This window comes from Equus przewalskii, chromosome 19 (genome assembly GCF_037783145.1).
Source record: "Equus przewalskii isolate Varuska chromosome 19, EquPr2, whole genome shotgun sequence".
Taxonomy (NCBI): domain Eukaryota; kingdom Metazoa; phylum Chordata; class Mammalia; order Perissodactyla; family Equidae; genus Equus; species Equus przewalskii.
The window spans coordinates 50,042,283-50,058,779 of NC_091849.1; the positions used below are offsets into that span (position 1 = coordinate 50,042,283).

At 44.4% G+C, this 16,497-nt stretch overlaps 1 protein-coding gene across 3 annotated transcripts in view; it reads right to left on the minus strand.

The window, feature by feature from the left end:
* The window catches only part of PKHD1 (PKHD1 ciliary IPT domain containing fibrocystin/polyductin), a 414,808-nt gene that overhangs the window by 374,264 nt on the left and 24,047 nt on the right, over positions 1-16,497 (minus strand). For all 3 annotated transcript variants that reach the window (XR_011529807.1, XM_070584791.1, XM_070584792.1), the window contains exons 14-23: positions 14,414-14,555; positions 11,396-11,510; positions 10,101-10,379; positions 8,650-8,739; positions 8,464-8,554; positions 7,563-7,705; positions 6,090-6,217; positions 5,143-5,318; positions 2,225-2,363; positions 158-285 (exon numbers count right to left, since the gene is read on the minus strand). Coding sequence is in view for 2 of the 3 variants with exons in the window: in XM_070584791.1 (XP_070440892.1) it covers positions 158-285; positions 2,225-2,363; positions 5,143-5,318; positions 6,090-6,217; positions 7,563-7,705; positions 8,464-8,554; positions 8,650-8,739; positions 10,101-10,379; positions 11,396-11,510; positions 14,414-14,555 (1,431 nt within the window). In the remaining variant the exon portion in view is untranslated. The remainder of the gene's footprint in view (positions 1-157; positions 286-2,224; positions 2,364-5,142; positions 5,319-6,089; positions 6,218-7,562; positions 7,706-8,463; positions 8,555-8,649; positions 8,740-10,100; positions 10,380-11,395; positions 11,511-14,413; positions 14,556-16,497) is intronic.

The following is a 16,497-nucleotide window of genomic DNA, read 5'->3' on the forward strand; positions in this document are numbered from 1 at the left end:
ATCTTTGATTTTAAGAAGGTCATTTTCAGACACTGGAAAATAAACAAAATAGTTGTAAGACTGGCACCCTGCCTGACAATCTCACAGGATGGTGTCTGCCTGGGAATGCCCCTGAAAATACAAGTGAGAAATCTTGCGCCCCCAATTACCCCTTTACCGGGAATCACTGTATTAGAAAGTTGGATGCGATAGTGTCCTCCTAAAGGCAGACTTGTCCTCTGTAGTCTCTGTGTTGTCACGTGGACTAGCCCGGATCGTTCTTCTGCTCCTTCAGTGGGCACAGAGCTGTGGCATGTCAAAAGTAAAGCATTAACCACAGAAATCATGCAGAGGTGCCAATCCAGACAGAACACAGCTCTGTCTCAAAGACCAGGTAGTCCCCCATGTTTCCAGACATTGAACTCAAGCTCCCAGATATGGGTGCCCCTCTCCCATCACAGCAGGAAACATGTAGCATAAATGTTAGGCTTCTTTAAGAATGGTCCAGCCTTCCCCTTCACTGATCCTGGGAGCACAGGGACCCAGGTGAAGAGTGATGGTTCTGGCCTCCACCGCTCTGGTCCCGAAGCACAGAGTGGAAGGAGAACGTGGTATTCTCTAACTCCATTTGCAAAGGTCAGGTGAGAAGGCAGTGCCCTGTTCCACAGACACCTCCCCAGTCAGGAGCCCCAGCTGATACCCAGGCCACTCCATCTAGCCGAGTTCTTATCTTACGAGTGCCTGCCTAATCTTGCTTTTAATATGAAAAATGGGTCAAATACATCATGACACGCCATTAGAGGGAACACTGTTCAGCCATTAAAAACCATATTTTAGAGGAATGTTTAATGATACTGGGAAATATTCAATTTATACCACCAGGGTGAAAAGGGCATGTTGAAAGTAAAGTATATAATGTATGGTCCCAATTTGAGGTTTAAAAAGTAGATATGTACATGTATATATGTATACAAAAAGGCAGTTAAAGTAGAGATGCAATGTGTTAATACAAGTTATCTCTGAGCAGAGGGATTTATGAGTGATTTGTATCTTCTTTGAAGTGTTTTTCTGTATTTTCCAAATTTTCAACACGAACATTTATGATCTCTACCAATAATATTATTTAAGTACCACATACGGATGTGCATACATACAACCATACAGAAACAGCCAGAGTGAAACTACGAGTGTTGGGGAGGAATCTAGGAGAGGTCAGTCTGAAGATCATCTTGCCTTGCCTAAGAGGCTAAGCGACTTGAGGAAAACTCAGAAAGGAAGGTTATGAGGACCACTCTAAGTGTGGACCTGTTCAGAGTAACCTGAATTAGCCTCGATCGTTTCCGAGTTCATAACTTTGGCATCTGGAGCTCGACCGCAGGCTGGCTAATACGGCGGCTCCGTCGCCGCCACGGAAGCTCTATCCCTCCGTCAGTCTGTTGATGGTTTTGCATCTTTGGTGCACAGAGGACCATGGGACACTAAGTCAAGGAAAGTGGAGCACAGATTCAGGCTTTCTGTACCTGTCTTTAATACACCCTCCCAAGCGTGGTGTGTTAGAAAGAGATGGGGGGGTGGGGGAGGGGGAGGAAATTTTAAAGGCAGAGCATCTCAATTCTTCTCCTGCTACTGGGGCTTTAGTAAAAAATTTAAAGAATGAATTAGAGCATACAAGCATTCCACGAGCTTGGAGGAGCCTGATCCTTAGTTACCGCTTTGTAAACTGTGACGGGGAACGTTTGTACAGTAAGAAACGCTTATGGGGTGCTAGTGCCACCTGGTGGTGAGTTCTTAGAAACAGCTGTTTCTGTTCCTTGTTTCATTTAGCCTCAAATTCCAAAAAGATTAATATATAGGGAGTGGAATGAGGGGAGCAAACAGAAAACAGTGGTAATGTGAACCTCTGAAAAGCATAAAAATACAACTATTTTTAAACAAATTCACTAGAAACTAGTTCTCAAAGTATAGTCCCCAAACCAATAGAATCGGTATTACCTGGGAGCTCATTAGAAATGCAAATTCTCAGGCCCTGCCCCAAACCTACTGAATTAGAGCCTGTGAGGTGAAGGCCCAGCAATTTGTGTTTTAACAATACCTCCAGGTGAGTCTGATGCTGCATTCTTAAGATTGAGAATCGTTGTTTTAAGCAACAAGACAGGTAGCTTTTCCTGATAAAAGTCCCACCTCTGTTTTGCAAGGCCAACTAGCAATCCCAAGGAGGGACAGGTGAGCAAAGACGGCTCCCTACCTTGCGCTGATGAGCGGGAGCTCTGGGCCACACCCTGCCAACCAGCACGTTACATTGTAGACTGGAGGGGATCCCACCACAGAGAGCAATTCCACCAGATTCCCGCCAGGGCGAGCCGTTCCAGAGTCAGCTTGAGAAACTAGAGGCCAATGATCCAATTATTATCAAGTAAGTCAAGATGGAAGACCAGCTGTGTGGAAAGTCCCACCAGGAGATGCTGAGTCACTTAGATCTCAGCATACGCTGAAAGGACGCCTATGTAACTGCTGCCATGAAGAGCAGAGGAAGGGGAAGCAGGAGTTTAGTACCAAAAGGATAATACAAGGTGATGGTGTAAGGAGATGAGAGCTAACTCCACAGCAAAGTTCAATAAGCCCCAAGCTGGTCAAATATCACTCTCCACACTGTTGGAGGCCCCCCCCCCCCACAGATAATCTGTTGCAATGTGAACTGCCCCCCTTTCTTCTTTTCCTTCCCAAGTTCCCTGACATCTCCAGGATGTACAGCTGATCCCCCACTGAACACATTAGGCACATACGGGGAGTACTTGAGTGTTTATTCACAGCGTGGAGTCAGCATGTGTGCAGAAAGAGCGCAAGCTTTGAAAGAGATCCCTGCTCAAATCCTGATTTTCCACTTCTATTGGGTTACCGTTGGCTAATTGACATAAGCTCTCTCAGACTCCACTTCTCATTTGTAAGGTGGAAATCAAGACAGATATCGATCTAAATGGCAGAGAGAGTTTAGTGAGATGGCAGATTTAAATGACTAGCACAATACATTTCAATATCTTCTTCTCCCCTGCTAGGCACTATGATAACTTCTTCCCCAAGACTGTACAATCAAGACAGTGAATAGTTCAAAGGCAGTGTCTTTGCACGCCCAGTGCTTTGCACAACACCATGCACAGAGTAGATGCTCGGTAAGTGTTTATTTGCTCAGCTGGGTACAGAGTCATTGAAGGTTTGACTCTGGGGTCAACAATCTCTAGGTTCCAATCTCCCCACATCCCAGCTGATCTGGGGCAAGATGCTCAGCCCCTCTTAGCTTTGGTTTCCTCGTCTATTGAGTAGGGATAATAGGACCATCTTATGGGTTCTGAGAACTAAGTGAGAAATAAATGGTAGCTCCCATTAGATAAAAAGAACTTTCTGAGAGGACATTAGGTGGGAGCATATAATCAAGTGCTAAATTGATCAGATAAATGTCAGACAATTAGCTATGAATATTGAGCCAAAGTGTGCAGAGTTTATGTTGCCATGAAAGGATCCCCAAAGGAAAGTCACTGCCAGCAGGGTAACTAGACAAAGAGGGAAACAGATAGTCTACCCAAGCCAGCTCCAGCTCTTTCTTGTCTCTGCCCTCTCCCTCCCTGCTTCCCCCACCCACCCCCCATGCCCACCTCACCCCTAGATGGTTCCAGATCCTGCAGCATTTGGTGGCAGGGGGTTGGGGGGAGGGGAGTGAGAAAGGGCTCTGGATGCTGGGCTGTGAGGATCTGGAGAGGAGAAAGGGAAATAGCACCTGCTATCTAGTCCTGCGTTCCCAGTCAGTGGGTTCAGCGTATGCAGTATTGATGCCCTCAGCCCTCTGGGAATCTGGGCAGCACTTGGGGGTCACCAAAGGATCCCGCCAGCTGTCTTAGGCACCAAGAAATTCAGACAGTCACCCCAGGACACCATTTGAATACTGTTTTCTAAGTGTGCCAGAATAAAGCAGAGTTTGAAATAAGCAATGACCCATCCTGACTCAGATGCCCCCAAAACACTTAAACCACTGAAACAGACAAGAGATGGAATTTTGATGAGTATCAAAGACAAGGTAATTCAGGGCTGAAAGAGAGTCCCCTTGCCACCCACCCCTCAGCTCCCCTGCCCTCAGCTCTGTGATTTTCAGGCAAAAGCTTAAAAAGTTGCACATTTGGAAAGCAAATCCTTTTCTCCTTGGAGAGAGAAAGAAAGAGAAGCTATGAAAAGCAGGAAAGCTGAGTCCCAAAGTCATAAGGGATTTGAGGGAAAAGAGAAAGTGAACAGAATTTGGAAGCCTGGCAGCCCCAGAAGCAAACTACCTCATTCTCTCCAGGCCGTGGGCCTCTCTTCCCCCGGGTGGGCATCATATGTGGCCAGCCTCAGGAGGACCCTGATGAGCACTTTGTCCCTAGGCTTTTACACAAGCAAAGCCAGGGGGGATGACTGTGCCCAAGCCCAAGCTTTCTCAAGGGAGAAGGGGGCCAGGCCTGAGCTCTGAATGATGAGGGGCAGGAGTCTGGAGGGGCAGAAAGCAGGACAAGCCCATTCTCCGGAGGATGTGGCTACCCTCTAACTCTCACTGTGTCTGTCCTAAGGGTCATAAATCAGAACTTTAGCCCATTTACAGGGCCAGATATTGCTGTGTTCTGTCCAGCACTCTGTATGACAGATATTAACTGATGGAGAGGTGGAGAAATCCTGCTGGCCTAACAATAATGATGATAATAGTAGCAATAATTGCTTATATTTACTGAGCACTTACTAGAGGCAGGACCTATGGTGAGTGCTCAGTTAACTCATTATACTTCAGTTCATTATACTTCAGTTGGTCTTGACAATAATCCAATGAGATAGGGCCCTCATTATGCCCATTTCATGGATGAGAAAACCAAAACTTCTCAGCAAGAAAGTGGTGAATCGGCGTAAGAGCACAAGCACCAGAAACAAGAGCAAGCATCGGGGTAAACAGGAAAAGAAAGGAGACTAACTAGGGAGATACAGGGGCCAAAGGTGCACCACCCCAACTCCATCTTCTTTCTAGGACCCAGGCAGGCGAGATGGAGAACCGCCTGTTCCCTCTTCATTAAAAGAAAAGCAGCTCCTGACAGAGAAGTTTGAGGTTGCCATTTGATGGACAGTCCCACGGAAGAGGGGGGATTCGATGATCACCTGTTAGGTTTGTGTCTGCAATAACAATTTCATCCATGTAGAACACGCCTGGCTCCTGAGACAGAGGGAGGAGGTCAATCAGATGAACCAGCGCGGGGGAGCTTGCCAGAGGCGGCTGCAGATCCGTGGAGCGATGCACACAAGTGTTCCAGAGGTCAGTGCAAGTGAACTGCCAGCTGGAAAACATGTGCAGAGAAGAAATGGGCCTCTCCCGTTAGAGCCCCAGTTCTCGAACCTGGGGGCTTGCCTGAGGACTGCACAACCAAGAGACAGACCCCAAGAACCCCTGCACCCAGACAGTCCTGTGTGCCACAGGTACAAACGTCCATCCAAGACAGGCTCAGCTCAGCTTGTGAAGGCACACTAATGAGTCACATTTAAGTCCATCATTCATTCATGACACTCCACATCAGTAGTATTTTCAAATTGCAATATAATTGTTTGTCTTAAGCAGATCATATGTTAGTCTCTAACCACACAGATTAATACCCTGGACATTACTGAACTCATTGAGGTTTTAAAACCGCTTACAAAACCCATAAGAGAGATATGGAAAGAGCACCGAACCAAGGAGTCAAGATGCCTGAATTTTATTCTGGTCTTCGTTCACTTGCTGAATGAACGTTGGTGAATCGTAAGTTCTCTGGGCCCCGCTTTCTCTCATCTGTAATGTCAAGGAATGTTCTCTAAAATCTCTTCCAAATATGACGTTCCATGATTCTATCCCTATGAGAATATTAGGCTCCTTCTAGGAAGTATTATATTCCTAACAACTACCTGCTCTTAAATCAAACTTCTTTGTCGAATAAAACGTGTTCAGAGCCCCAAGTTAGAGTCCGAGGCCCAAATATAGGAAAGAGTTAGTGCCTTATGTGAGCCGCTATCCCCAAGAGAGCCAATCCTCCTGGCTGGCAGCATTCCCACCACACCTCCCCAAGGCTAGCTACCTGTTGGGACTGGTCCCCTCGAGTCTCCAGTCGCAGGTAATGTTCTTAGCGACATTTTGAAAGTCGACTGTGAAGGACACGGTCACCTTCAGGATCGTATTCATGTGACCTTTGTAGGCCATGCACAACTGTGGACACCAAATAAGTGCTTCAGCTCTATTTGTGCAGAAAGCAGCCTTTCACACAAGGTGCAATGAGGAGAGGCCACCCCCCAGAGCCCCGCCTCAGGCTGTGAGAGAGCCAGCCCAGTTCCCACCTCCTGGAGCTTACCAGTCTAGCTGTAGAGACAAAGAGTTTAGAGTAAATTATTTACCCAACAGAGAGTTATTCAATGCCTAGCATTGTGCTTGCCAGTGAGGATTTTCAAATATTTCAATTAGAAAACCGCTGTTCTGACCCAGTTACCTGTGCCACCTTGAGCAAGTCACTTAACCTCTCTGAGCCTCAGCCCATTAACTCTTAACTCCCTGGCATCCTTGGCTTCTAACTCTGAGTTAAGTTAAATTGTTTGGCATGAGTAGACTTTAGAGAAGAATTTTTCATCTTCGGCACTACTGACATTTTGGACTGGATGATTCTTTTCTCTGGGGGGTTATCCTGTGCATTGTAGGACATTTAGCAACATCCCTCGAACCCACTCACTGGATGCCCATAGCACTCCCCGAGTTGTGACAAGCTGAAATGTCTCCAAACGTTGCCAACTCTCCCCTAGCAGGAAAAATCCCCCCCGTTGGGAGCCTTTGCTGCAGAGGAAAGGCTGGGAGATGGGTGTGCGCCAACCTGAACCATTTAGTCCCAGCTCCCACTGTCGCTGAACCAGAAAAGGACTTGAAACCAACGCCATGAGGTCAGCCACCCCAGTAAGGCTCACTCTGGTTCCCAAAGAGCAAATGAGCTGCCCTCTTTTCTGAAGGATGGCAGAGCTATTGATGCAAAGGATATAAGAGGTATTCAAGAAATGTGTCAGTCAAGCCATCAATAATAATAACTATAGTAAACAACAATAATTAGCCTTAACTGAGTCCTAACCACTGCATAAGCACTTTACCAGATTATCTCATTTAATCTTCACCCAAATCCTGAGAGGTAGACCACATTATTACCCATTTTACAGATGAGTAAACTAAAGTAAGACACTGAGGGCATGCAGGATATAGAGTCAGAATTCAAACCCAGATAGTCTGACCATAGAGTCTGCACTCCCACCTAGAAAGCAAACAAAACACTGGAGCATATAAAAGTTCCATAGGTCCCACAGCTAATACAGAGGCATTTCCACATGACAACTAACTAATGGAGGACGAGGGTGTCTGTTCACATCTAAGCAGCAGTTAGGAAACCTAGGACTCCAGCCTGAAATGCCTTGGGCAAATCATAGCCATCACTCCTCTTCCTCCGGTTTCTTCAGTTGCAACCCCAGAGAATGACCCCTCCCCGCCCGCCTTGCCTGGAAGCCTGAGGCCTGCTACTTACGTGTGTGTACTGATCTAGCCGGTAGCCCTTCTGGGCAGCTGGGGGTGTTAGGACAAGGTGTTGAGGCTGATAGAGGCTGAATCTCCCACAGAAGGGCTCTGTCCCACTGGTGAGGTCCCCATCAGAGCTAGAACCTTCTGGGCCTGGATGCAGTTCAGATAAAATTGGAAGACAAGGGCAGATGTTAAAAAAACAGAGCTTCCTAACATGTGTGCAGGGAATCGGTTATGGGTTCCCATGATATTGGCCCCTCAGCCCTTGGGCAAGCTGGGCAGGTTTAGTGTGGCCAGCACCCCTAAGCGTGAAGGCTCCAAGTATGAGAAACCCATCTTGTCTGCCCTAGAGCATCAAAAATATATTTTCATTTTTTATGTGTACCATGACATGAAAAACTGTTGAGAAGCAAAGAAACAAGGAGTGTCACCTGTAACTTAGTACACCTCAGTATTCTAAAACATACCTTCAGATTTTTAGAATTTGTTAAGACTCCTATCTTATGTAATAATCCCTTTATTTGAGATGCAATTTGAATTAAACAAGATTTGCACTGTTTTGCTGTTTCCCATCTACACCATTTGCCCTTTTCCCACCATGCGGCACGTGACACAGTTCCTTAACTCTAACTCTCAGCATCCTCATGTCTAACTTTGCTCCACCTGACAGCTCAGGAGGGATGGCTTTTCTTTCTCTGATACCCACACCAAGCAGCTCCGTCCCAAGCATGTAGCCACTCTCTTGGACACTCAGTGTCCAAATCCAGTTTCCATGTCTTCATTTGACTCTGTTAGCCCCTTGGAAAGGAAATGAAGACTGTTCCCATTTTACAGGAAAAAAAAAAAAGAGAGAGAAAGAAGACAATGATGGAGAAAAGAGTCAGAAGCTGTCAAACCAGGGACAATACCTTCTTCGAATCCAAGCCGGAATAGAATGTTAGCAGAAAGGGGTTCCAGTTTGCATTTGACTGCCAGTAACTCCTCAAGGGCTGTTTGAATCTGTTAAAAAGGAAAATTACCAGGAGTTCATACCATAGGTGTAAAGACCGCCCCTCTCGGTCCCCCACCTCTCATTATTTGAAGAAAGTTCCCACCTGATGGGCTGTGGCATTTGCAGGGATTGGCTGGCTAGAGACATTGTCCCAAGTAAGGAGGAAGTTCCCTCTGCCAGAAACAGTCAGCATCTAAAAAGTCAAGAGTGACAGGACGAATTGATGTGTGTGGATTAAGCCACAGAGACAATCGAGGAACACAGGACATACTTCCTCAGCTTGCTATTTTCTTTTTATTATAATTTCAATTTTTTAAACTCACTATCATATAGAAATTTCTGGAGAACACAAGTGTCATCACCTAATGAAAACTTTGCTTGGAATAATATACATGTCCATGTCCCTATTTATCCATGCCACCTCCTCCCTTCTCCACAGAGTGTGAGACTGAAACATTGCCATTGACTGGCCCACTTTTAGCCCCTTTCACTGAGGACTCTCCCCCAGGGGTGGCCAGGTAGACAGAAGCAGCCACATGGCATGCCACACTCTCTCAGAGGCCTATTCAATCTCTGCTTTGCTTCCAATACATTCCCCGCCAGGCACATGATACTTCTGTTATGGAGTAAGATCTATCATCTTATATCATTTGTTATTTTTAATCTCTTACATTGCTTGTCATTTTCTACTTTGTTCCATGGTTATTTGTGTACATGTTTTACAATTAGGCTATAAGTTTTAAAAGGTAGAGTCCATATTGGTCATCCTCGTACACCAAAAAGGGAACAACAAAAAGTACACCAAAATTGTTCAACAAAAATATGGGGCACTGAGCCAGCCCTGATGGCCTAATGGTTAAAGTTTGGTGCTCCAGCAGCCCAGGTTTGCTTTCCGGTTGCAAAACCACACCACCCATCTGTCAGTAGTCATGCTGTGGCAACTGCTCACATAGAAGAACTAGAACAACCTACAACTAGAATGTACAACCATGTACTGGGGCCTTGGGGAGGGGAAAAAAGAAAAAAAGAGGAAGATTGGCAAGATTGCCAACAGATGTTAACTCAGGGTGACTCTTTCCACACACACACAAAAAAAAATATATATATATGGGGCACAACTGAGAGACCCAAAGGTCTTGGCTTTACAAAGTAGACTTAGAAAACACAGCATATGGGAAGTAGAACCTGAATCAGTCAAAAAGCTATGGAATCTCGCGTGCATGTACACACACATGCACACATAGGTGGGGGTGGGTGTCTGGAGGACATTATCCCCACTCTGGGGAATCAGTTTCCAAAAGAAGGTTTACCTGGAACTTAAATTCCTAAAACTAAGTCCATGAGTAAGGTCATCTCCATCGTAAGACTTTGCATTTGTTTTAAATGTCCTCACAATACTATTGGAGAAATACCCTATTTCTTTGGCAGCAGAGTTATCATTACAACTCAAATCTCCTGGCTCCCACCTAGAGATACTTCCACTGGACAAGACTATATTCCTTCCAGAGTCCAGCCCATGAACCTAGCCCCATGGGATGGGGAAAAGACACAGACCTGGATTTCTGGAAGTCTCTGGGCACGAATTCGGATCTGATGCTTCTCCTGGAGGTAAGTGCTGACCACATCGGGATTCAGCCAGGTGTTGTGGATCTGGACCCCAATTCTCATCCCCCTGCTGGGGGCTCTGCCATGATGCTCTGCTTCCAGGTAGTACCTGGCTCCACCGAACAGCTCCAACTTAGGGGTCTTCTGTTGCCAGGTCCCTTCATTCCCCTTCTGCTCCCAAGAGTCAAACCAGTCGGCAGTGCCCACCCTGATGGAAGCCACTTTCACCTGTGCCCAAGAAAAGATCACAATCAGCACTGAAGTTTCTAGGCATCTCATTCTCAAACAGCAAGGGTCTGGACAGCTACGAACAAGGGATTTTTGGATTGGTCTGCCTTTTCCAACAGGTCAGCCCAGTCACACTAGGGCCTGTGGCTGTTTATGCTTCTCCACCTCTCCTTTTTTCTCTCTCTCTCTCTCTCTTTCTCATTTAAATAGTATTCAGATCAAGCTGGATGGGCCGGTTTAGAGCAGAACAGCCAACCTGAAACCCTAGGTTTCTGTGGTGCTGTGGTTAAAGTATTATTAAGCCCTTTAAGATACCTAGAAGGACTTGACCACTTCAAAATCTGTGATGTTTCTCCAGCCAACTAGCAAAGCAATTTCACAGAAGCATGTTAATAATTTGAGAAAAAAATATTGTGGTTCTTTGTCAATGGCGCTAGTGAATTTTGGCTGTTTGCTAAAAGCACCTTTTCTTATCCTTCAAAGCTGATCAGGAAATTCCTACATAAGACCAGCTTATATCCCTACCCAAAATTAGTGGAATAATCACAAGTTTTGGAGTCAGACAAATCTGGATTCGAATCCTAAATATTCCTCTTCTTATCCAAGTGACCCTGTATTGGCCATACAATCCTTGTAAACCCCTGTTTCCTCATCTGGAAAATGGAGATAAATGTACATAGCTCACAGAGAGGCTGTGAAAATTAGAGACAAGGTATATAAAAGACGTGGCATAATGCCCAGCTGACAGTAAGTGCTCAATCAATGTGCCAACACATTCAGCCAAATTCTTTTCCAACAACTAAAATCATGTCAATTATATCTCAATGTTTAAAAAATTTTAATGAAAAAACAAACCCCTTCCCCCATCCCCCACCCTTCAAGATAGATTAAAATCCCTGTCTCTTAATGGCATGTTACAACTATTAATAGAACACGAGAGCTTTAGTTTTGATCCTTTTGGGTTTTTTTCAGGATTGGAGGACTGGGGAGAAGAAAAAGGAAAATGATGGGAATACCTTGGTCTTTGGGTCCTCTGACCGACTGAAATACAGGGTCGCTTGGCTGTCTGCCTGGATCCAGAAAGTGTAATTATTTGTCTCTGGGGCCACAAAGAACCCACTGAGCCGAGCTCTGTAAAGCAGAAGAACACAGAGAAGTGAGGGCAGCCAAGGCCTGAATCACTGACCCTACAAATGGCTGCCCTTGGCCTTTGGTTTTCTTTATGGTCATGGGGAAGAAACACTTGACTCTTGTGCCACCTGATTGGCCAGAGCACTCTGGAAACAGCTATCCCGTGGCCCCTGCCTGTCTCAGTATCTCAGCCCATCTCCTCACACTCGCCACAAATCCCCTGCAGGGATATCATCTTCAGCAAGGTTGTAGCCGCATCACAGGGCTGTCTGGAGGCTTAGCTGAGAACCTTCCTCACTCAGAGCGTGGGGCCTGGCCCATGGGAGGAGCTCAGTCAATACTGAGTACTATTCCTCTCATTAGAAATAAAGAGAGATCACCCATCAGAACTGATGTGACTTGGTCAAGAACTTTTATACCTGTCTCCGACTCCAACACATTCGTCCATCGTGAGGTATACTGACTCACCCCTCCGACTGATGTCAGACAGCCATTTCACATGCGTGCATGTGTGTAAATGTAAGTATATGCAGATAATCATAAATTAGCAAATATGTATCCTGCCAAATAATCCTGCTTGACTTCTGGACAACACGTGCAGTTCTTGATGAAGGAAATAAACAAAGTGAGAGACTTGAAATGGCTCCAAATGATATTAAGAGAGGCTTCTCTCTTTTCTCTCCCTCGTGGCAGACATTAACTTCATAGAAACAGAAGTGTGTCTATGTGAGTTTCCACAATACTGGTGTGTCCTCTTTACAATACCACATTCCTACAGGTAAAGAAGAACGTGTGCCATCATGCAGCATTGGTGGACTTATGGAGAAGTCACGAGACTTGAAATCAGAACAATTCAGAGCTTGGTCCTGCCACATATAACCTTACAAGATTGGAAAAACCACCTTACCTATTGAAGACTACGGTTCCTCATCTGAAAACTAGATTATAAATATTTCCTCAGTTGCTGTATCTCATGAAGCAATTTATCTTAGAAGGCGTGGGACACGGTAATAAGTCAATACGTAAGAGCTGAACCGAACAAAATCAGGAGACACGCTCGGATGCACTGAGGGATGCCTTGCCTTGCTGTGTGGCTGTACATGTGTGTCACAAGGCTGGTCACTCCTCGAGGATAATGACCTTGCTCTACACCTTCTGACTCTCACAATGCTGGACATAATGTTGAGTTTAACACAGGTGGTCAGCAAATCATTTTTACTCATTTTGGGGTTTGCTAAGTAAGTGATATTTCACCAAAAAAATAATTTACTCTGAGCTTACCAAACACCTCAACACCTGCAGAGTATTTTTCCAATTAAAAATATTATAATTCACAGAGAAAAATCAATTGAATGTGTTGACAATTTCTAATCACAAGACATAATCTGCAACTTTTAAGAAGATGGCAGGCAATTTAATGAAACATTTTTAAAATAAGACCACATTTTTTTAAATGCTTAAGATAAATTCTAGTGACCTTCTTTTAGAGACAGATATGACTAAGAAAATGATTAAACTACCTCAATAAATACCAAGAATATTTTCTGAAAATAGTTTTTAAAATAACTATTTAAAGATCCATCATTATAATAATTTATCAATCAATAAATATTTGTTTTTTATTTTAAAAATGTTGAATATTAAAGAAATGAATGACAGAAAGAATGGAAAGAATTACTATTTGGTTTGTGGCCTCTGAGAATGGAAGTTAAAGAGACATACCCTATAGGTCATACCATACAGTCAGAATGTTCTTTCGTCTTTTGAGGTGGCCTGACTCTCTCCTTAGTGTTCCCACACACACTGAGTATAGCTGAAAGGTTTTCCTTTTGACATGATTACCAGCCCTCAAAAACTATGCTAAAGATGCATTATTACGTACCACAAGGGACCACAAATTATTGCCACTTTAAAACCATATATTGATAGTTAAATATCTCATTAGTAAGACTTCCAGAACAATAGAAACTCCATTCCGCTCACAGACTTCCTTCCCTACTTGGCTTCTTCAATGTCTGAAATTCCCTGAACAGGAAACAAAGCCTTTCATTCCATAACAGAATTGAAGTTTAAATCCTTGGGGTTAGTTACAGAATGACTGGAGTTCACTCAGGACTCATGGCCAGCCTCTTTGAGAACAGTTTTGAAAGGAGAAGAGATCCAACACACAGTAAAGGATTCATCCTTATATATATATACACATATACATACCCTGAGAGCACACCAAGGAAACAAAAGCAATTCTCTAACTTTTTATATTTTTAAGCCCATGTTAGAATACTAGAATATTTGGCCACATCCTTGAAGGGATTAAAAAGACTCATAACAACACTAAACAGGAAAACCATAACCACACTGCAGTCACTACTACAGAAAACCATGTCTCCTAGAGCCCATTGGAGCCACCCCTGCTATACACCAGCCATTGTGTTGACCTTCAGCACTGAGTGGTCGTTCCAACAGTACTGTTTGCTGCCCAGCCTATGCTCCCTCATATGTCTGGGGAGAAAAATGCTTACATCTTTCTTTGGCATCAGCCAGATATTAGTTTCACCTTTTAGCATACCTGCAGCAAGTTTTGCCCTGCCCTCTATCAAATCTCCTGGCCTACCTAGCTCAATGTTCTGACTAATAGTCATCTCCAAAGCAGATTATAAACTAAACTGCAGAAAATACAAATTTTACCTATTGATCAAAATTCAACATGCACCTATAATGGACCTGTGGTACACTGGTGTGACCAACACCAGTTGAGGACAGTGATCACATTCTGCTGTTATTGAATTGCTGGATGTTATCAATTTCCCCCTGGAAATCTCATTGCTTACTTCTCTGTCTCCTGGCCTCAACCTAGGCTAGGGAAGATGCTTTTGATATGGACTCCCACTTTTCCTACAACATACCTGAATGGTTGCCCTTCCTTTGACCAAAATCCAAATGGAGAACTGGCATTAGGGACAATCTGCCACCTGTACCCAGGGGTGGCTTCAGTCAGGTCCAAGCCCTCAGCAGCATCTCCAACTTCAAAAAGAAGTCCTCGATTGCCTGTAAGACATGTATATGTCATCAACATCAGGGAGCATTCCTCCCCAGATTGGGAACTACTTTACTGCACATTAGAGAGTGAAGATAAGCCAGGTACTATCTAGAAAGGTGAGTCAACTGAGACCCAGAGGGAGGGTCTATAGATAATACAAATGTTCTGGAAAGCAGAAAATGCTGCTTAGTGTAGGATTTAGCCTCTTGGAAAGAGAGACTTGACAAGGAAAAGATTCTCAGAGGAGCAGAGAAGACTAGGGAGCTGCTTTTCATGGGAGAGCCTGGAGAAGAGAACCAAGTCCTAGAGAAAATGTGAAAGACAAACGCATGCTCCTGGAACCCAGAGTGGACTTCAGGATCTTTTAAGGTTCAGTTCAGCCTGTTCTCCCAAAAAAATGGGCAATCTTTAAATTTTTCATGTCATGTCCTCAATTTCTGGACCTGCACGCAGAGCAAATTACATAGCATACGGTTATTATTTGACATTTTAAATGATGCTGCACTAATTAATTTCTGTTTTATATTAAGCAAACTCTGAGACTAAGGGCACATGTGCAATCAATAGTGGATACTAACTTGGGTTGTGGGTAAAAGCTCTAGGAACACACATTTGTGGGTTCAAATTCCAGCTCTGCCACTTACTGGATGTGTAGTTTTAAGCAAATTGCTTAATGCTTTTATTTTCTTGTGCATCAAAATTGGGCAAATTATAGAGATCATGCACTAAAGACTAAGAGAGCTTGAGTTATGTGTCAATTATATCTCAGTAAAGCTGGGGGGAAAAAATAAAATCAATTTGACAAATCTGGCAAAAAAGAAGACTAAAGGAGCTTGAAATATATACACAAAGAGCCTGGAATATAGTAAAGTACCCAGTGTGATAGCTAGAGCAATTAACGTTATTTTAAACTACTACTGTTGTTCCTCATTAAGTCCTAAAAAGGGAAAATAGATAAGGAAGAAGCAGAAAAATAAGACCATATTTTAACAATGTTACTTTAAACCAGGGTCTCTCAGTCTCAGCACTATTGACATTTTGGGCTGGATAACCCTGTTCCAAGGGCTGTGCTGTGCACTGAAGGATGTTTAGCAGCACCTGGGTCCTCTCCCCACTAGAGGCCAGTAGCACCACCACCACCATCCCAGTTCTAACAACCAGATGTGGCCACATATCCCCTGGGGACCACTGAGAAATGCTGCTTTACATAACAATTTGCCCCATTTCCATGGAAGAAATTTCAAATCTCTTCATAAAGGACATTATTAACTCTCAAGAACAGCCGCCTTCAGGAAATTATCCTACCACTACCTGCGTAGCTAAGGTAGGAACCATTCAAAGGTTCTGCGTCATTCCCGACACTAGAGACGCATTCTCTCCATCACCTTCTTCAGTAGTTTTGTTTCCTAGGATGGGACCTTTCCCTGTGCAAAAACTGCTGGGACCTGGGACCCGGAGGATGCTCACACCAAAGCTTTGCATGCCTTTTCACACCCGAATGGCCTTTCTTTAGAAAGATTTCTCCCCCTGCTGGGAAACTTTCCTAGTAAGCGCTGAGCCTCTGGAGGTGAGCTCCTATAGTCAGCCCTTGTGTGGCAGGTAAGGAATACGGACATGCAGCCTGTGGCTCCCAGCTGGGTAACACTCCAAACACCCTTAAACCATAACAACACTTGAGCCTCCAGTTCTAATGCTTATGGGAAAAGTGCTCCAGTGGCGTACTTTGAATATGCAGGCATGACGTGGAAGCTTTAGACAGAGGACGGGTAGAACCAACCACCTTGCCTGCTCCATCTCTGCCCACTCAGGCGTAAACTAGTGGCAACATCACAATACATTCCAACTTTTCAGTGTAGAGAACAGATGACCACAGGGAAGAAGAAACATTTACATGCACCCATTGTGCCCCACTCTCTGGCCTTGTCCAATGCTGTCCATATGACCAGAGAA